The 22,890-nt window shown below is 34.4% G+C and overlaps 1 protein-coding gene across 2 annotated transcripts; it reads right to left on the reverse strand.

Moving 5' to 3' along the window:
- Positions 1-9,193: 9,193 nt before the first annotated feature.
- On the reverse strand, positions 9,194-22,466 carry cad (caudal type homeobox). 2 transcript variants are annotated; one of them, XM_013319528.1, is made up of 3 exons: positions 21,923-22,466; positions 10,583-10,728; positions 9,194-9,923 (listed from the first exon to the last, which is right to left on the reverse strand). In XM_013319528.1, the coding sequence occupies exons 1-3, from the start codon at positions 22,290-22,292 to the stop codon at positions 9,678-9,680; spliced, it is 762 nt and encodes a 253-aa protein (XP_013174982.1). In that variant the 5' UTR covers positions 22,293-22,466; the 3' UTR covers positions 9,194-9,677. The 2 variants fall into 2 exon arrangements, with proteins under 2 accessions (XP_013174982.1, XP_013174983.1); XM_013319529.1 differs by having other exon boundaries at positions 21,938-22,464.
- Between the last annotated feature and the right edge of the window lie 424 nt (positions 22,467-22,890).

The raw sequence follows: 22,890 nt of genomic DNA on the forward strand, positions 1-22,890 counted from the left end.
GCCTTGTAAAGCTGCTTTTTATTTAACTTATCTATATATTAAGTTTTTTATATATAATATCTATATAGTAAGTTTTCTAAAACATTATTCTAACATAGTGTGTAAATTCACAGGTACCTAACCGGGGCTTTCGTACGTACAGTTTTTTCAGGAGTACACACATATCAAAGCCAATGTAAAATCTAACTTCGACATTAAAAGTTCAACGACATGAAGTTCCATGCACTTTATATCACAAGCTATATTTATAATATAAAAGATCCCGTCTCTGAGCAACCCGTAAACGGAGCCTCGCAAATTGCCTACCGTCAGGGAACCCCGCTAACTACACATTTACTGCTTTTTATGGCGCATAATGGCCGTTCTTATTAAAATTTAAGTGGACTCCGTACTCCGTCGATGCCATACATGAATCTGTATTTTCAGCAAATGATTGCGTTACGTAAATTATATTGGTATTGATGATATGCAACATAGTGGATAACATTCATCAATCATAACGGAACTTGTAAACATATTAATAGTGAAATTCTAATTTAATTGCAATTATTTTACGTGAACTTAATTATATATTCATATTAATTAAAACAGAAGCCAGGAAAATGATACAGTAGGATCACTTGACTATGATAATAACTCTTCATGGGTTCACTCTACGGGGGTCGTGAAAGCATAATCTTTTGCTTAACAATAAAATGCAAAGAACATAAAATATTACGCTACGCCAAATCTACTATTTTTTCCGCCTTGTGATCATGACAATCATAAATTTATCCATATAGTTCATAAGGTTATTGCCATGTGGAAGAAGTGTGACATTTTATTATGTAACTTTAAAAAATGTGAAAAATAAATGCACTGGCTGGCATATCGATCCGTGATGTGCAAATCGAAAAAGAAATCAAATACTTTCCTCGGTTTTAGTTTTTGATAAATAACTTAATGCATTTTAATTAACAACAGTGAACACACACTTTAACGGTTCATTCTTTTGTATTGTTCTTTGTTTTCGCAATAATAAGACAGATGAAGACAAAATTGGAGTTGACTCGTCCGAAGCTGTCGAGGTAGGAGAAGTCAGCACGTGATCATTTTGTGATAGAAAACAAAAACGTCGGTGAAATCAAAGAGTCTTATTTCTGAAAAGGCGTTACCAGTCAAAATATGTACAAACGCCGACCGTAATGGGCTAAACAATACAAAAAAATGGATATCTTATTTAAAGTATTAACAATGAATGCCCCGCATTTCGTGCTGCTCTGGTCTTACAATAGTATTTTATGACGTCATAAAAGCAGCCGCTTTTGTCCATCGGCCAGTCAATACGCGGCCGGCAGTTTGCGTACGGAAATACCGGGGTACCAAAATATCCCAAAATGAGAACTAAGAACGTCCCAGGTAAATTAAGATATACAAATATACAAGTGACTCGCTCTGGTTTCACACGGTTAGGAAGGCACATTTGGTAACAATCAATTTTCTGTCACAATTTCTCGCGAAGGCAAGTAACAGATTGTTTTCGTAGAACTATGCCTACGAGCGTAGAACACGTGGAAGGTGACTTTAAGGATATAAACTTAAATCGTGCGATTTACAATCGACGTAATCCCTATTTTGAACGGCGTCTGTGCAAGTACATTTGCAGTACATAATTACATAATTTATTTTTTGACATTGTCTTCTTAAGATATCTTAGTCTAGGTTATTTGGTATATTAATAACTAAAACGTACTATGTATTTATTTAATAAGACATTTGATATAAGCAATCCAGGTATAAGAGTCAGAAGCGTACACGAATATCGAAGGCTTTTGACGTATCTTTATAGAACGTTGTAAATTAGAAGTACCATAAACATAAATCTCGCTCGACGTCAAATCACATCACGACGTTCGAGATTTAAGTATAATAAATAAAATAAAAAAAGACAACAAAAATCTACTCTTAGCGGTGTCTCTTAAAATCGTCCAGAGTCATTAAATAAAAATAAGAAATCGTACGAGAGTGTCATTGATTTCTTAACAAATTAATTTCAAACAACAAAATAACGATCGACATTCGTTACCTTAGCGTATGCGTCGCATTTTATGTCAATTATTTATAAATGTCACGACCAGACTGTGTTTTTGAAATGTTCCCATAAATTCTCATACCGTAATTCAATAATGACTGCATAGAAGTATTTATTATACTTTTTATAATTGTTTCGGGTATTATCTTGTATATATGAGCGTCGGTGGCTCAGGGGTCATGCACTTGACTCGCAATCTGCAGGTCCTGGGTTCGAATCCCGCCTTGTACCAATGTGTTTTTCGATTTCCGATTTACATATGTACATTTATCCGACGTTCTTACGGTGAAGGAAAACCTTGTCATATGTGAGAAGAAATTCAAAAGATATGTGTGAATTCAACCAACCGGCACTTGGCCAGCGTGGTTGACTACGGCCTAATCACCCTTAACTTATAGTAGTCTCCGAGCCCCTCGGTGGGGACGTATAGCGAGCTGATGATGATTTACCTACTATATACTTTGAATTTATATTTACATGTAGAATTCAAACAAGCTTAATTGAATCGCAACTTAAAATTAATAAGCATAAAACAAGCACAACATATTATTTGATTGCCATGACACTATTTGCTTCACATATTTAAAATGGCAAGTGCAAGACAATAAAAAGCAACTTTAAAACCTTTGCCATGTCTAAACTAAGATTCCTTACATCTTTGTCCTAGGGTACAAAGTCACCATGTGACCCCTGGACACGGTGACTTTTTACCCCTTAATGAAGAGTTAAATGTATTATCCCTTAATGCAGAGGAACCATTTTAACACAATGACAACGAAACCTTCACTATAAGCCTTAATTAACATCGTCAATGCATTGTGAATATTATAGGAATAATTAATTTTACCCGACAACAGTGGATTGTTTTGCACTTTATCAACAAGTTTTTTGTCACCGGCATAACTTTGTCGTGCGCTTCCATTACATAAAAATGTAAAGATATATGTATTTTTAAAGGGTATATGAATTTGATGATAATCTAGATGTTTGTCTAAGAATTATTACAATTTATTAGAAATTATTCCAGTCCGTTATGTGTCGTTTCGGACATACTAATGGGAAGTTCCCTACACCTGGTTCATAAATTTATAATCTACTTAAATTACTAAGCAATGTTAAAGATTAAGAATATAAAACTTTTTTTTTACGTCATATTAAATACTCAACCAAACAATGGTTTCTCCGACATTGATAACCATATTAAATTGATGTAGGTATTGTACCCACATAGTCTCATCAAGGTCTAGTGAGTGCGACTTACGTACTATGGCTTAAGTGAAGGAATTCCCAAATAAACTCGTTGTAATGTTAAATTTTACGATTCAATTGCAAAATAAACAATTACTAATCTTACATTAAGGCACTTCGTATGTTATTATGATAACAATGTTTACTTACCGAAACATGAACGCTTCAAAAGTCACGCATCACAATTTCGAACATATTTACATCTAGTCATGACATATAGACTAACTTAATCAATCCACGATAATTATTACAACATTAGTTAATTTACCAGTGGTATAGCCCGCTTTAACATCTTCGCACGAATCGGCCCGGCTCGCCCGGTGAAATACCACGACCACACAGAAGACAGGCGTGAAGTGGAAGCGATTCCGCGTTTCGTCTGATGAGTGTGCGTCCCGGAGGCCAAAATTAGTTCTCCTTCCCTTCCCAACCTTTTTCTCATAAGGAAAGGATGGGAAGTGGAAGTGGACTTTCCGGATGAGAGGATGCACGGTAAGGGAAAATATTTTCTTTCTGTGCATCCTCTCCTCCGTCGATTAAAGGTTGGCAACGCTTATGCGATTGCGTATGTCTATGGGCAACGGTCACTTCGCTATTTCAGCATTTCAGGTGGCCGCTCGCTCGTTTGCTACCTTATGATAAAAAAAAATAGATTCGATTGACTAAGAACTATTTTTAGAGCATCCGAAACTGACTTGGATGTATGAATGTAGAAGAAGCGAGAGGTTTGCCGTGCCCGCGCCTAATGGAGGGCCGTGGTCTCTGTCTACCCCTCTGGTTTAACGAGAGTTATGATGTTGTTATTGTTTAAGAACTCTAGTCGTGAGTCGTGGACTCATGGTCGTGATTTGAGGGAGGAACACCCCATTTAAATTGAGTAGTAAAAAAAATTAAACTGTCAACAATACATTTCTCCTCATATCGGAGTCCATCGTAATAAGTAACTCTTTATAGAAATTCGAAGTTAATTTCAATTAAATTACAAAATTAATTTGAATCAAAATCAGTTCTCGGTAGGTATTAAATAAATGTAATATATCATTCGTATTGCAAACACAGGAAAAAGCAGCTTTAAGTAAAACCTTTATCAAAGATACGTACATCTATCTGGTCGAATACATTTTAATTCGGCATTACATTAACATGATATGTGATATTTTATCAACAATCAAAGTGCCTATTTTGAATATAATTATTTATTATGCATACATTTCATACATTTATTTTTTACAGATAAATTAATGGAATTAATATTACTTTAAAGAAATAATGTTTGGAATTTTAGTTTCAATTTTAACTAGACCGGCGTTGGTGTGAAAGCTCTCTGGAAAAGATCAAACCTTTCTGAAGATATCCTTGGTCAAACAAATTTGTTAAACACGTTTGAACGCTAATCGAGCGCGTTATTAAACAATAGTTATCTATGAATATCACAAAGGGATCGAGGATAGAAACTGCCGTATTTAATACTGGTTTCTTGTATGTATTCTTCCAGGTTGTCTTTCTTGTGTTTATCAACGTCGTACTGACCGTAATCGTGAGGTGTATTAACTATCAACATATCAAGTCTGCGTAACCGAGATACGACAAACTGACGAAGGGAAAGCGGGATTAAAAATTAATTTAGGTGCTTTCATGTGTGCCGATAATCCGACGTTATCTAGATATCAATTCAAAAGGATTAAAGCAGCCTAGTTCAATACAGAATGGTCGCGATAACAAACAATTATCAGGCGTTTATACTTATCTTTGTACTAACGACGGTGTTTCAAGAATTTTTAAACAAAAAACTTCAATGATTCTCTCTTAATCTGTTACTTTTTGATTGTATTACACATTCATTCAATATTTTCAAAAAGAAAACAAAAGAAACATCATCAGTGTCTTCAATGTTAAAAACGTAATTTCTTTTTTCTTTGTATTGTACGAACACGTAAAAATATGTAGCAGTCAAAAAATTTTTTTTTTCAAATTTGATTGTTTTGTCCCAAATTTTTCTAATTCCCGATAAAAGCATACCAATGTGTATTTAAAATGAAGGTTACTTTTACTATCTCAATTTATCAAAGCAATAATCTGTAACGACCTCATTATTTTAACAATGTAATTGAAAATCAAAGCTATTTATGAAGTGTAAAATTATAAAATGATTTTTATATTATAGTTTTGATATTTGTCAAAAAAAAACTTATTTCCAAAATACCAATAGAAAATTCAATAACGTGAAATCAACCAAATCGTCTTGGTCTAGCGTGGATTCTTTAAAACTCAGTCACTTCTAAATTGGGGTAGGCTTGAGGTCCTTGATGGCTACTTTTATGAGCTTACGACAGAAAATAGGATTAAAAATGATAGATTTGATTTTACATAGTTTAAGATATAGGAAATAACGATCATTCCTTCTCATAACTACATTGCGATACTCTTATGAAGTTTCAAAGAATATTATAATCGTACAAAAGTAAACAGTACATCCGGAGCAGTCATAACATCTGACTAATGATTGCGCTGATGATTTAATTATAAAGGTAACCGTGTTGACTCTATCCTCCAGTTAGGCGTGACGTGTTAACGACCTGTGAGACTTCTGTCAAACAGCAAACACTGCGAGAGCAGAGTCAACAGTCAAGACACACCAGTCAACATTGTTTGTTTGCGGCCGCGGTTCTCTCTGTGAGTAAGGACGACGCGGTGGTCGCGATGCCGGCCTCTTATTAACTTTCCAACTTGATATTATCGTGAGTTTCCATCGGCGAAACTTTTACACAAAAAACAATTATTATTTCAGTTTTTATAAGGAAAATTCAAGGGATGACAATGTTTTTGTACAAATGTTTCTTCAGAGGTAACAACAGTTATAATTAATCATTGTGAATAATATTTTTTGTAACTTATTTCTCCTAGTTTACTTAATATGTTTACATGAAATTTATAGCTTTAGATATATTTAGGAATTCGTGTCATTTTTAAATTACAATATATTTATTGTTGCTAGATATCTTGATAAGAGTAATATTCCAATGTTTTTAAACATGTCGCTAATACAAATGATATATAAAGAATGTCGCATTACTCTTAAATTTGTACATTTTTATTCATGTTACGTTAATCTAATAAGTATATAACTAAGTAATATAGATCACAAAAGAAAAGCGAATGCAGTCACAATATTTTCTTTTGATGGTACGACATCGCTCTTATTTATATTTAGTTGATTAAGGCTAGCTAGATAATCTCACTAATGAATAATTGTGTATTATTAATGCAAAAGTTTAGATGGATAGATGGATATTTGTTGAAAGGTATCTCCAGAACGTCCCAACGGATCTCGATGACATTTGGCACAGATATTGTCTAAAAGAACTCATAACCAACTTACTAATTTTTTTATTTTTGCGCGAACTTAGTAACGTGCAAAAGCTAGTATTTATATAGAGTAATATTAAATACTTAAAACAATAGATTTACCTTTGTTGAATCATATGAAGCATTATAAAAGATGTATAAATTCGAAACGCTATTGCAATCTACTTCTAGTTAATACCGACAAGCCAGACGAATTCTTGATTGACTCTCAAACGGCTCAAACTAATAAAAAACAAGTGGCCATGACAAACTGGTCCGCTAGACGAGAGTTATTAAAATATTTTAATAATTGCAAGAATAATGTAGCACACGTATTTTATTCATACGTTATTTTATCATACTATTGTTGTAACTGTTTGTAGGTCAATGAAGACGGGAAGACGGCGAAAATTGCGCGTGAACTCGAGAGGAATTATTTTCCTAGCGTCGTGCAGAAGCTCAATGCAGGCTCATTGGATATTGCTGTAAATTAATGCAGCATTATCTCAGACTGACTCACAAAGTACACCTAAATAGTAGAAGTAAAGAAATTACATACAGTACTCGCAATTTATCTTTTGCTTTTAATTTCTAATTAACAAACAATTTATTTAATCTCTTTTATTAAAATTTAATTATTTATTAGTTTATATGTTGTAATGAATTGTAATCTAAGTGGAGGTGAGAGCTTAGAATCGATAATGAGCGGGGTGGGCGTCAGGGGGCGTCAGGCGGCGGCAGGAGGCGGCGGCGCGTTTGATCTGGCCGCGGAATGCCAGCTATAAGCATAGGTTTATATAGCACTTAGCGGCATTCCTCCTCGCGCCGCCATCATCATCGAATAAAGGCTCCAATACACGTAACATCGAACGTACATAACTGTATTGTGGATATTAATTCCTAACCCAAACGGAAGTTATAGTAAAGATTCAATTAAGATACTTAATTTTATATCTTAACTTCTACAAGTTATCCCTAGGGATAATACTTGATTTGTTCATTAAAATGAAACTTAATTTCTGTCTTGTTTACATAATATATAATTACTCTGTTTAAATTTTATATAATATTGCTTAATTTGCTTTTCTTATCCGCAAAAGAAATAGCTTAGTTTTTAAAGATTTTATTGAAATACAGTTTTACGACAATTATAAAGATCATTCTATGCTGTAATTGTTACTACCTTGTTTCGTAATTTCTTCTTTAAGTAACCTTTAGATTGTCCACCGAGTGTTGAATTAATTTAGTCGCAGTTTGCTCAACGACCATTACTTAGATTTTTTTTTATAACAGAAGGGGACAAACGAGCAGCGGGAACACCGAGGCGTTCAACGACGCCCATGGACATCAGCAATACCAGAGGAACCGCAGATGCGTTGCCGGCCTATTTGATATCTTGCTTGTCTTCTGCACTAAATATCTCATGTTTACATGTTTTAAAAATAACTATTTTATTCAATTTTTAGATCAGTATCAACTCCTAAAACTTGGTAATTTTAGTAAAACTAAATTGGCATATTTTTAGATTTTATCCCAGATCCCAAACATTATTAAGGGTTCTTGAAAAATTTTGCATTATGTAAAAAGGTGCAACTATAAAATAATACGACAATTTGAAATGGATTAACATGTTTATTATTTAGTTTATCAAATGTGTTTCGTGATAGTGCCACGTACATACTAACATATCGGTGTTCACAAACATTACTCAATCATCAACACAACGTCTTTTAAATACAACAAGCGCAAACATTCGTGATACAAAATATCTTATTATTACATTGATCTTCATAGGCAAATACAACGCAAGGAAAAAAATCATTTTTAGCACCATCTTAGACGTTAAAGGCATTATAAAAACAAAACATTGTGATAAACATTCCCTAATATTCCTTTCATATGAATAAATAAAATGCAACACTGTCACATGTGTCAAAATATAATAATCAACTAAATACGGACTCCCCTGTACAATTCTAAGACCGAAATCCACTAAATATAGGGTTAATATGGCGTGAAAGATTTTTATAGTGTTATTCCGTTAAACTGAGATAAAAATTATACCAAAATTTAAGCTAATATATACAGAATAGTTTATCATCTACAAATAATCTCATTCAGCATGATAAAAAAAATCATTAATTAATTTCTCAAATCCTTGACGCTGTAAATAACTAAAAATAATTTCACTGGGGATTGGGACAAAATTATAATGAGATTCGTATTTAAGTAAATAAATACTAGTGTAAGATACGCTCTAGAGAAAATTAAATTAATATTTTATCATTATAACTTTGATTTTCCAATAATATTCATAATAAATTAACATTAAAAAGTTGTAAGAAACATTTTATTAAATAATGAAATGACTACAACCGTTCCATTCCTAAATTTTATTAATCTCATAAATTACAGCCATGGATTTGAGAAACATTAATTAGGCACTTAAAATAAAGTCGATTTAATTAATACTTAATGTATTATAATAATATAAAAATATAATTATCTATATTTACAATCAAAATCAATGATTAAATTATTGTTTCACTTACGGCGCAAAACGATTAACTTTAATAAAACCGTAAAATGTTGACTACCTATGTCCTTTTAGTGTCAAAAATTACATTAAATTTATATAGTTCATAGCCCTAGTTCGCGGACTTTATCCATTAAGAGCGTTATAAATTTTGTTCACAATTATCAATAAAATAAAAGTATGTCATTATTAAATAAAGCCTGAGTACTAGAAGCGTACATGGCGATTGCCATACGATGACAGTATCAGGGTAGCCACGATAGGTGCTTTACAATACAAGTCATCTTGTACTAAAGTACGTTAGTGGACGTACATATTCTCACGAGAATATTGCACTTATTTATCACATATATTACAAAGATCAAGTCTATTTAATGCAGTAGTCATAATGTTTACACGCACTAGAGTTTTAACTGTCACTTCACTCACTCACTGTCCGTAGGCATTGTTGTGAATATTAAAGTTCTGTTGCTGAGGTCACAGTAAAGGGACCGGCGGTACTCCGGGCACGAGCGGCTCTGGCACCCCTTGTAAGACACCTTGGTGATAGTGATGATGATGCATCATACCATTCATCATCTGCTGATGATGAAGCATGGTCGCGTGGTGCAGCTGCGCGTGCTGTAGGGACGCGTGATCACCTTTCTCTTTCATTACAACTTCTTCGCGTTTCTTCACCTGTTTGCGCTCCTTGGCACGGCGATTTTGAAACCATATTTTTACCTGCAACAATTTAATATATGAAGCACTTTGCTTTGAAAATAAAAAATATGTCTACTTTTTTACGTATATTTGAGATTCTATGTGCGTATAAGTTAGATGTGTATGTTATGTCGCAAAGGTTCTTCTTAAAATAAAATATTTTTCGCAATCAATGTATAACTTACTTCGAAAATATAAGTCAAGTAGGAAATTGTCATATACGCACCAAATGTATACGATAAGGGCAAAAGAAACATTATTACACTGTTTCAAATTCATAAATAAAAAAAATATTAGACTTTAGTTTCGCTTGGTTAGCAGACCGTATACTTAAGTTTTTTGTGTTTATATAATTTAAAAAGAACTCTTCATATCCAAACTCTTTATTATGTAAACAAAAGAACATCAAATTCTATACATGGCGGCCATTAAGTTTTCATTTTTGATATTTTCAATTGAATTGAACGATATATTTATTGTATTGCTAATATTATAATAGTTATAAAGACATAGTTAAATTCTATATACTTTGGAGTTTATAGATTTTAACGTAAAATGTCGTATTTATCAACAATAAGAATATTTAGACTTTGTTGTGAACATATCGTATTGAATAAATAATTAATAATTAAATTAATTCTCTCTCTTGATTATAATGAATAGAATTGATGTTCATTTACCTGTCTCTCTGAGAGTCCTAGACTTGCCGCAAGCTCGGCTTTGCGTCGGATCGTAATATATCGACTATAGTGGAACTCTTTCTCCAACTCCAGTCTCTGGTGATCCGTGTACACGACGCGATATTTGTCCTTTGTTCGTGTTTTACCTGTAACAAGAAAAGTTAAAGTTAGTCTTAATTATACTTTAATTTACCCTACTAATCAGAATTTATAGTTGCAAATTTATCTCTCCCTTCTGCCCGCAACCATAACCACTGGATCGATTTTTTCGAGTCATTAGATTCTTTCCTAATGCTTCAAAGTAGTACGTGTCCGATTTATTTTCTTTGTTACTTTACAGCTAGTTAACTAAAGGAATAATTTATTAAATTAATAATCATTCTAGAAAAAAATAAATATAATATAGTAAACGTAACATAAAAGTATATGAATTTTTCCGTTTTCGTGTTATTATATTACACTGTAAACAAATGCACAGACATTCACTAATAAATTGAAAACATATAGATAAATGCGTGGGCGTTCTTTCAATTAAATATTTATTTAAGACTAAAAACTAATACCACAACCCAGTAATTAACAGGTCAGAGTACTCCGATTGTAATCAAAATCTATGAAGTTTTTCTACAATATTTTTAATGTCGAAGATGGCGTTTTAAATTCTTATTAGCTAGTTCATTGTAAGTGACCAGCATTCGTCAGTTACTAAGAACAACTGAATGTGTTACCTCAATTTTTATATTATGTAAAAAAGGAACACTTTTAAAAAGCTTTAAAATGTTGATATTACAATTTACTCCCTCCTCCGTCTGATGCAAGACAATTTTGATATTGAAGAGAAAAAGGAAAAGTAATCAAAGGTTTAAATAAAAAAGAAATATGATTATAACATGTAACAATAATTCTTATAATCTGTTTAATTGAAATTTAAAAATGTGCACGCGTTCCTCTTTCGTATTTTGCTAGCCGTTGAATAAAGAAATCATATTTAGCAGTCTAACTTAAAATAAACTTGAAGAATATTGTGGTTTGAAGGGTTCTTTAGTTGGTCATATGTTGCTAGGATATAGTCTGAAGGAGTGAGCCTCGCGGCTCGGTTCGATAAGGTAAATCCAGCCTCGGCACAACTGAAGGGCCGCGCCGCACCACGGCTTACTGTCGGGATTAGGTCGGGACCACACCGCGTGTTGCTTGTCTTACCAATATACATATATAAAAGTATTTTTTAACTTTGGCATTATAAATATCGTATTCTGTAAATTGCATAATGAAATAAGAATTATGAAATGGACTTAAAGGACTCAGTTTTTAATATATTTTTTTGTTCTGAATATTTAAATTCTAAATACAAAAACAAGTTATACATTTATTTTCTTGATTCGTTAAAAACGGACTGGTCATTTAATGTATTCGTAATTTATGCATAAGTCAACCCTCAGTTTACGACCCACGATTCAACACGCATCAACTCACGAACAAAGGAAAATACATGGTTTTTTTTTTCACATTCCGTGATTGTGTCGAAAAATGTTAATTTTTATTTACAATTATTATCTGCGCCGTAGATTTCTCAACGAGTAAAATTACCAAGATACGTAGATCTGTGTACATAACACTAAGACACAGCTGAGACGTCTTGTGTACTCGGAGACGGTAAATATTCCTTATCTTGGTATTAAGAACTTCATAAATTATGTTTGTCACATGGAAGAGAATCGGCTCGGAATTAGTGGAGTTACGTAAACTGTGTCGTTACACCGCACTCTAGCAAATAGAAGCCCGTTCCATTTATTGCGTGTAATTTATTCTTTGACAGATTATCCCACCCATCTCAGCCACAAATACTGAAACTGCTTTATCTTCATCTTTATCACTATTGTTATTGTTTAGCTGTCGAATATCATAATTTGTGAGCTATTTCATCATCATCAGCTCACTAAACGTCCCCACCGAGGGGCTCGGAGCCTACCCTAAGTAAAGGATGATTAGGCCATAGTCAACCACGCTGGCTAAGTGCGGGTTGGTTGACTTCACACATATCTTTGAATTACTTCTCAGATATGTGCAGGTTGCATCACGATGTTTTCCTTCACCGTAAGGACGTCGGATAAATGTACATATGTAAATCGGCAATCGAAGAACACATTGGTACATGGCGGGATTCGAACCCAGGACCTGCAGATTGCAAGTCAAGTGCTTGACCACTGAGCCACCGACGCTCTAGTCGGTGTGTAGTGAGCTATTTATAATTCATAAATTTCTTGATATAGTGCTCTGAACTTAAAGAAATTAAGTATATTATATAGATTTAACAATACGAAATGTGTTTGAGTGACAATGTTTAGTAGTTCAAAAAGTTGTACCCGAAGCCTTGCCACGTAATAACGTGTTTAAATTTATAAGTACTGCTGCCACAAATAACTTTTTTATCTGTCTGTGGATTTGAATAATGTTGATAATTTTATTTTATTAATATAGAGTTGCAAATTACTTGGCAAACTACAACGATATTGTAAAACAATGGCTATCATTCTAATACAAAGGGGTCGAAAATCAACACTCTGGCATGTTGTGTTAGCGTCTACGGCCATTGTTTAAATGAAGGAACCGACGTACCCGTATATCTATTACTAGATAAACTCTTTGGGAGAGCTTGAATGACATAAAATTATAACTTAAATAAATTTCCTGTTAGCGGAGCAAACAAAAAGCGAACTAGAAAAGTAAACAGAAAATGCTCTATCTATAGGCGATGCGGTGTTTGATAGTGGGTGTTAATTTTTGTAGTAAACGTGGCCGGGGATGGACCCGGCGGCGGCGGGCGCCTTGCCTTTCCTCTCACATCCCACGTGTCCCAAGGATTTTCTTACGTATTAATATTTTTGATTAACATGTTTCATCTAGATTAGTTCCACCACAATGGAATCTGCAAATCATCAATCAAATTATTTGATAAATTGGTCGTCGGTTAAATAAACATTTGTCAAATATAAATTATATATCATTTAAGTGACGTACATAAATGATGTTTTACAAATAACGACAAACAATGGAAATGATTAATCTGTCCTACCTGCCTATTACTTTAATGATTACCATAATTTGTTAGGAGAACTCGACAATATAAGAAAAAAAAAACAAACGTCACTAAATACGCTACTTGCAAGATATATAAAAACATAATCGATCAACATTTACGTCACTACTTACGTAGTAATAGGCCGAATGACAAGAGACAGTTGTTATCGTTGGCGAGTTATATAGAAAAAAAAATATGTTGACATTTGACAAACAGCGCGGGCGGGCGAGCCGGGATGATGCGAGCAACACTTTTTAGTCTGTGGTTATCGTCGACAAATACACCACCAGATAACAAGGATAGGAGGGGGGTGCTTTTGCGACCGCCATAAAGTTAAACACTATTTATTTTGCACAAATTTTTCTTAAATCTTAACATTAAATCGTCATTTAATATTTTTCAAGACGTTATTAAGCTAATTTTAAGCGTAAATTAATAACAGATTAAAAGATTAACCACATAACCGCATATTATTCAGTGATTAGGTACAGTAAAACCGCGAAGATCTCTGTAAAACAAAGAGAAACTGGGTGATTTAATTTTGTCTTATCTAGATTGAACGATGACTTTTTAATAATGTACAGAACTGCATTATTTTTTACGGTCTCTTGTTTGTGCAGAGCGCTTGTGGATTGGTATTTAATGAAGAGTCCGCAGTAAGTTATCTGTCGCGGTATCAGACATCGATTACACGTGTACATCAGGTATCAGTACATCGCGGATAGCTTGTCCGACACCGTGTTAAACGCGATTTGTGAAAGGAAAACAATTAATCGACGGTTATCGGTTACGCTCGACTCTTTGTCGGCGCGCCGAACACCGAAATCCCGCTTTCAGTAATACGCGATTATCGCGTTCGGCCGGTGATAGCGGCACCTTTGAACGTGTTGATACAACGCCTCGTATCGCCGAGTTACCTTCTTGTAAGCTTGTAATGTATTTTTGATGGACGAGGGCGCGGCCGCTATCTGCCCGGAACGATAACACGACGACAATCACGATCCGTCGTGATCTATGCGACGCAAATCCATCCTGAAGATTTCAGATCGCATCGAGCACCTCTTGAATTGAGATTCTCAGTTCGAGTAGGTACTTAAACGGTAGCACTCCCATGGGAGGGACTTGGCGGAGGGTTCACGGAGGGCGGAATGTGATGCGAAGGGAACTTTATATACTGGTTACGTCTATTTAGGGATCCGAGACGACCCGGAGACGCCTCGCGGGCGTAAATATCCACAAATCACGACATCACAACACTAAATTCGTGTTTAAAAACAAATCATAGTATACTATCAACATGATTTATTGCATGAACATATTAGCTACTCACAAACATGTTTCGAGATAATAAACAAATTCAAACATTGAAACAATACGTGAAATAATAAACATAACTGTACAAGTATCTACAAAACAAAGTAAGGTGAGCTATTATATGTAGCGTTTTCAGTAAACTTAATTGCCATTGCAATATTAAGTTTAGCACAAGTACTTCCTTACGAAAATTGTTCAAATCTTGTGTTACTAAATGTAAGCAATAATAATATAATTTACTAGCTTTGATCCTTGAAAAACTTCACGTCTTAAGAGAATTCAGGGCTAGAAAGCACGCCACAGAGATCACGTATTGGAACAAATTGGGAGCAATCTAGGACATGGTGCAGTTTAGAACTTGCATTGAAATCACGTACAAAAGAATTTCAAATGGAAATAATGGATTTAATAGCGAAAGCAATTATATAGTCACACATACAATGGAAGCGATAAGAATGGATGGATATACGTAACTACCATATAAATATAATATTCACTGTCGATCCTCAGACCAAAACCTCAGTATAAAACATATCGTCCTGTCATTATCTTTGCCAAAACAGAGGAAAAATATGCTTTAAAAAGGGATTTTGGTCTCAAAACCCCACGGTAAATAACTAACCATAAAAGACAAAAGCTTCAAACAGCTCATGCACACTTCATTGCTCTAATACCAACATGTTTAAGAACAAACATTATCCAATCAACATCATCATTAGCGGTCGGGTCCAATACGCGCAACTCAAACAAACTATTAGACCCAATTGACAGCTTACGTGTTGACAGCAATTGACAGACCGACAGCCCGCCGCGGTCAAACATCGATTAGTTACGATCGCAAACAATAACATAACAATCATCGCCGCCTCCCGTACTTTTACGTTTTTTTGCCAGACTCCCCGGGGCGTAACCACAAGACGGAACTTTCGACACTCATCGGCCATTTTTCTTAAATCCCATTCACCGCATCATGTCGGGCGCTCGTAACAATAGCTTAGATACGTTTAGTGGCCCATTTCATTCAACGAAATGTCAAAACTCGGCCCGTCAACTATCCGTGAACGAATCAGAACAAACGGAGAAATATTTCTACGAACATTCCCTTCTTTATGTAAACTGGCGTTGACAAACAGACAGAAAGGTTTGAATACACAGAGCCGGTTAGGTAGGTACGTTGTGGCTACGGCACTGTGCAAATATAGGAGTAAACAGTGCGCTAGATACATCTATTGGTACAACATAATGCTTTGTGTTTAAATGTCGTATTTCTAAATATAACTATACATTGTTCGAATTAAATCGACAGTTATATTATTATTTGTTCATTGACATTACAAAATTTTCGCTTATAAAAAACATTATTTAAATAGTACATAAGATTTCAGACCTTAGAAGTAACCTGTTTTATTGCAGTATACTACCTATCGAATACCGCAATGTACCAATGTGCCTTTCGATTTCCGATTTGCATATGTACATTTATCCGACGTTCTTACGGTGAAGGAAAACATCGTGATGCAACCAGCACATATCCGAGAAGAAATTCAAAGATATGTGTAAAGTCAACCAACCCGCACTAGGCTAGCGTGGTTGACTATGACCTAGTCACCCCTAACTTAGGGTAGGCTCCGAGCCCCTCGGTGGGGATGTATAGTGATCTGAGGATGATAATGATACTACCTACACTTTTTATGTAGAAGTACGAACCTGGTACTTGTAATTGTTTATTAACTTATGTAAAATTGTATTTTTATTTACAAAAGCTTTTGTCAAAAAAACAGGTTGAATAGTAGCTAAATATTATTAAGATATGTCAAACTATTGCGGAGTTATTTAGTATGTAAATCAAACCTAAGGAAACCGTATACATTTTCGGAGTAGGTAGGCTGTGTTATTTCAGTCTATGTACTAAATTATACAATTTTAACGATTCAAACGAAATATAATAACAAAGAACAAAACCGTATTCAAAGTGACATAACAAAACATGCGACAAGAATAACATTTAAAGTTTAGCCATAGACAAAGTTCCAAGTGGAACGGAACAGCAATGCACTAAATAAAGACAATGGCTTGTACAATTACATTTGGAGTCGCGACCGCGCTAACTTGGCGAAGATTTGTTCGCGAAGTTCCCGAGGGAGCAGTTGTCGGTTATTGTCGCCGGGACATCCCCCTTCCCGGATTAATTGCCAACCGCGCACACGATCCCAGGGCACGCGTTAACAGAAATGTTCTTGGAACAGCGTAACGCAAATGTAAGTAATGATAATAGCATTAACATGCAGTAGACTAAGTTAAAATTAAAATGTTTAATGATGAATAAAAATGTTATTAAATGAACTAAGATGTCTCAGTCACTTTTCCTTAGTAAATATATGATTAAGAAGTAAAAGTGGGGCAACGATTTCAATTATTTACAATTGTTAGAAAGAACATCCGACACTGCCGGTGTATCGGCGCAACACTAGCCTTATTAAAATGTCAACGCTTATGTCCCTTCTCTAATCAATCTGACACTTTCCTTGGTAACAAAAGCTCGACATTCGCGCCAAAGGATTCTAACTAATAATGTCTAAAACAATGGATATGAAGATAGATTGACTAAGCTAAGATAAACAAAGCTGTACATTGTTATGTTTCCGTTTACAATTAGCGTAACATACCTATTTTATGCCTTTTGATTTAAATTTAAAAACGTATAATCCTAGCTATCCAATTTATTAACACCTTCGATCAAATATCCCTAATAGTAAAACAATAAACTTTCATAATATATTCTCAAACGGATAATAATAGGCCCTAAAGAGAACACAATACTACTAAATAACCTTTCATAGGTTACGTATATTCAAAAATTAATAATTTGTATAATAGAACGGAAGAATTAGCAATACGTGAATCAATAAAATGCAAACTCCGGTCCACAATGACAAAGTCATAGGTGACTTTAGAAAATGGACAATGACAGAGAAAGTTGACGATGAGAGGTGCTAAAACATCCTATTCTGTGAAGAAATGGAAAGAGATTCGCACTGTATGCGAAGCTTTAACGTGTTGTACTATGTTGAAGTTAAGGCGGGAAATGAAAATATAACCGTGGATTACCACTGCTGAAACAGCCGTAAAAATATATTGTTATCAGAGATATTTCAACAAGAACAGAAACTAGAAAACTATGGTTTTGTAAAAGCTGTGGAACCCAATATTCAGCGTCTAATACAAATCTTGCCTTTGAAATTTACTGCATGAAAATGACAAATTACAAACTGGTTTCATTTTCTATAGTTGAAGAAATGCAAAACGTCCCTTGCAAATAGGTAAAAAAGAAAAGTAACATGCACATGAAACGAATTATACACGCCTGTATAAATAAACGTAATTATAATTTCTCATACGACATACTTAATGGGTGTAAATTCAAGCGCGGTCACCTTTACCCATTCCCCTGTAACACAAGTATATATTGTTATACGATATTCAATATTTATTAATTGTTCACGCTTCGAGTACTATTACACGATGACTAGAAAGTGTACATACAACGTGTAATTGTCGCGTGCCTGTCGTTTTACAATACTGTGATTGACAATAATAAATTAATTACAAGTACGTTTTTTATTATCACTATCTGTTACAATGGAGGTATTCCTGTACAAGAGTTATTAAATTTTCTTTGTGATTGTTTAATTTACAGTTATTGATAATAGATTGCATGTAAAAAGAAGATAGACTGCATTTTTAGACACTTGTAGAATCATTGAAATGTCTTGTCATAGCGATGGTATATACACATTTCAGAGCGAAGAAAAAAACACTAGTAATGGTCAATTAAATAAAAGATGAACGTTGCATGCGTTGCATTGTCACTCAAGAAAAGACCTAAAGAGTAAACAGAATATTTCTTTCTTAGTACAGCACCATTGAAACGTCTTTACAATTCTGGATGACTTTCATTGGAATATAACTGATATCTGTCGGGCCATATCATAGGCTACTTTTTTTTTAATTTAACCTGACAAAGTCGCTTGCCAACTAGTTTTATATAAAATTTATCTAGACGTAAAACTGAAAGAAAATACTTTTCTTATTTGAGCTTTTATATTAGCTACTACGGAAAATACGCGTTAGGGTAAATATATAGTTGCGGTACAGTAGCGCTTTATTTTCATACCTACGATTATTATTATTACTTGTAATTATTTTCACATGGAATATTTTAATAATCAAAAATATAGCTCATGTGGGTATTATTTAGGAAGTGGTAATTTTAATTCAGTTTTTGTAATTTATTGCAGTATTAAAACTTTTGCTTTCATTAATGATGAACATACAGCTGTATGTACATATTAGTTAAGAACTATAAATTCATAGGAAAGGAACATTACTCTATGCTTTTTCTTCATAAAAATTACAATACACATCACAGAGTAAAAATAATTGTTTTTTACGATAGAAATAACGTATACCACCAAGTATGTCTACATACTGTATTTAAAACATTTGAAGAGCGTTAATTTTTCCACAATCTAAACAACGGTATCATTTAAATCAATGTTCATGAGTTATTGGTATATTACTAAATCGATTAATATAATATTACAAAATTCTACTTTTAAATCACATCACTAAAACGATCCGCCTAGCTATACCGATCTAATAAAATTAACAGAAAGTAGCTTATTTTCTCAGCGCAATTCACTTCCATAATCCAAATTTTTATTTACATTAATAGCTGTCGCCCGCTACTCCGTCCGCGTGGAATGAAAATAAAACTTAATTAGTTCCCGGCAATTATTCGAATTTTTCTCACCTTTTAAACCTTTTCTAGATCGCCACGAACATTTCAAGACCATAATATGATAAATCCATTCAGCCATTCTCGAGTTTTAGCGAACCACCAACAGAAATTGATTTTTATATAAATAGATTGTGCGTTTCTCGTAACATAATAGGTAAAATAAAAAGAAAGTAAATTTATAGACAATATATAGACTTAGGATTAAAAACGTTAATAATAGTAAGATCTTTCAATAGGGAACGAAATCGTTTAGGATTTATTTTAGATTTTTCTTATTTACTTTAGGATCTTTACTCTTTAAATTGTAAATGTAATAATATTCACTAATTATAAAACCAGCACGAAATCCTTTAATTCCAATCAGTTTTTCTGTCTTATTTTTAAGATCTAAAATGTCAGTCAAACCCAAATTAAATAATAGTTACTAGAAAAAAACACGCATCACAAATAAATAATATCCTCGTTATATTTGATTTATTATTTTAACCTTCTTAAAATTGTTAAATTTCCGTGCATTTTAATATGTGAATATGCATTTTATATTTAGATGCAATTATTTTGCTTTTCAAAGAACTAACATATAAAAGCACTATTATCTCAACAACAAAATAACGACCGATTATTTCCCACTGCATCACAAATATCGATTAGATTCGCATCAAATCACGACTCGATTCGACCTTCCTCAAACTTGATTTTGCAGATTTATTTCACAAGAAAAAAAAAACACAAAAACTTTATAATACTGGCCATATATAAAATAACAAAAGAAACAATAGGATAACGAAGACCAGAAGTACACGCGATAATAGTGCCCATATTTTTTTATTCCGTGGTTTTATTGGCAATATCAACTACGATTTGTTTTATATTAAAAAGATTTACAACGCCTCGTATTAGCCGTGAGCTTTCAAAGCTCAGCGTAGGAACTTAATCTATACTTATATTATAAAGAGGAAAAATTTGATTGTTTGCATCGAATAAGCTACGAAACTAATGAACCTATTCGAAAAATTCTTTCACTATTGGGAATCTACACTATCCCCGGGTGACATAGGCTATATTTATTACAAGATTTTTTTCCATAGCCGAAGTCACGGGCAACTGCTGTTTATATAAAAACTTATAACCATAAGTTTCTATACATATAAGACAATTGAATATCTGCTGTTTAGTTACCATCGGATGACATATTTCGGTCATCAATTTCCACTGTCGAAACATTGTATAAAATCATATTTGCCATCTCTTTTATTCTTTTCTGTAATGACAAAGACAATACGTTTTGATAGTACGGTAGAATCACGGTAAACAAATGCCTCGCTATTACCGTTTTAAACTACATACTATGATTCAAGTCCAAAGGAAAAACATACCCTCTAAATAAACAAAATCATAATAACTAATGTACGTATTAAGATTAATAATATCAAACTAAGTAGGTACTTAAGATTTATGCTTCATCAACGATATGGTTCTTAATACAGTAAATAGAAAGACTAAGTTTAAAATATAAATTATTAGCTTATGTCTTAGTATAAATAAAGTGAAGGTTAGTATAGTATAATAAACTTATAGACGCTTCCAATTAAAACTCCCACACTAAAATGTAACTACGTAACATAAATCTTTATCCGACGGACCTGTTATTATATTAATTCACTCTTTAAAGAGTACGGCATAGCCATTTGTTTGTTATTTTATAGATATCCTGTTTATGTAAAACTTCGGAAAGATATATTTTATATATATACTTTTGATTACTTCCCAATGTCATGAAAAAGCGTGCATATAGTTCCAAATAGATTTTTTAATAATTTTAGTGATGAAAGTAAATGTATATTCCATTTTTCGTTAAATAACTAACAGATCTTTACTTTTCTTTACATACAAACTTAACCATGTATGATACTTTACAAATAAGTCACATAATCAAAGAAATATTGTTTCTATACATGTCACCTATTGGGCAAGTTGAAATGTGAGCCTTGACAGTGATCTATTCTAGAATACCATTTAATACAAGTGTCTTCATTGATAAAATGGAAGTTATGCTATCGACCTATGAGATTTTGATAGTGAGCAAAGTGATTACTATAAAGCTATGTCATAAATTATGAATTAGTAATCAAATATTTGTAGGTACTTGTAAAATAAAAACCTGGATTAGGTTGTGTCTGGTAGTTTGGCTTCTTCATCCACTCGTAGGGGGAGCGCGGCGGTCCCGGCGGATGCGGGGGGTGTGCAGGCTGCGAGGGCCTCGAGCCCGGCGAGCTCTCCCCGGGGCTGGCCAGGTCCCCTCTCGCCGGCGAAGGCATCTCCCCGACATCTCGCTCGCCCGGCTCGCGCTTCGGAAAGTGATGCGGCTCCGCGGGCCATTCTCCGGCGGGCGCCGCATTCCAAGCCGACCACTGCTGCTCCTCGTAGTTCTGGTGCTGCCAGCCGTACCAGCCGCCCGCGCCGTACTGGCCGCCCTTGCCTTGGTACATGGCGAGCGGGTTGACGTAGTTCACCATGCTGCGATCACCGTCCGAGCATCGCACACACACTCGCCGTCACAACACTGCCGTGCCGCTTGTCGCTGTCGGTCGTTCGTCTGTCGTCGGTCGGACTACAATGGGCTACGATCGAGGCTGCGCCACGCGGGAGGGAGCGATAGCGACTGAGGCCGACGCCGGCTGAAGGCTCGGGAGCGCACCGACGGCGGGGCGGCGCCCATAAGCCGCCGCCGGCCAATAGCGCAGCCACGGCCGGCTCCGCCCCGCCGCCGCCTCGCCCCACGCTATCGCCTAATTTGCCTAATTACGATGAAAATAATGGACACCGCCGCGATGAACTTTGCTCGAACCCGCCTGAAAATATTGTAAGCGACTTGATAACGCTGCGTTTACGTTAATTTATTTAGGATATCTGATGCCGCCGAGGAAAAGTTTTTCATCCTTAAATTATCTTTCATATATTTTCATGAGAGGCAAAAGAGGAATTTATTGTTTAGAAGTTTTACCACATTTTTATCTATTTCCTTTTTTCAAAATCTCCGGCTTTTTATATGATCATCTTATTTATTTAATTTAAACACCCACGCATAAACTTTCATCGTAATAACAAGGAATA

The sequence above is a fragment of the Papilio xuthus genome, unplaced genomic scaffold (genome assembly GCF_000836235.2).
Source record: "Papilio xuthus unplaced genomic scaffold, Pxut_1.1 DF826115.1, whole genome shotgun sequence".
In the NCBI taxonomy this organism is placed as follows: Eukaryota; Metazoa; Arthropoda; class Insecta; order Lepidoptera; family Papilionidae; genus Papilio; species Papilio xuthus.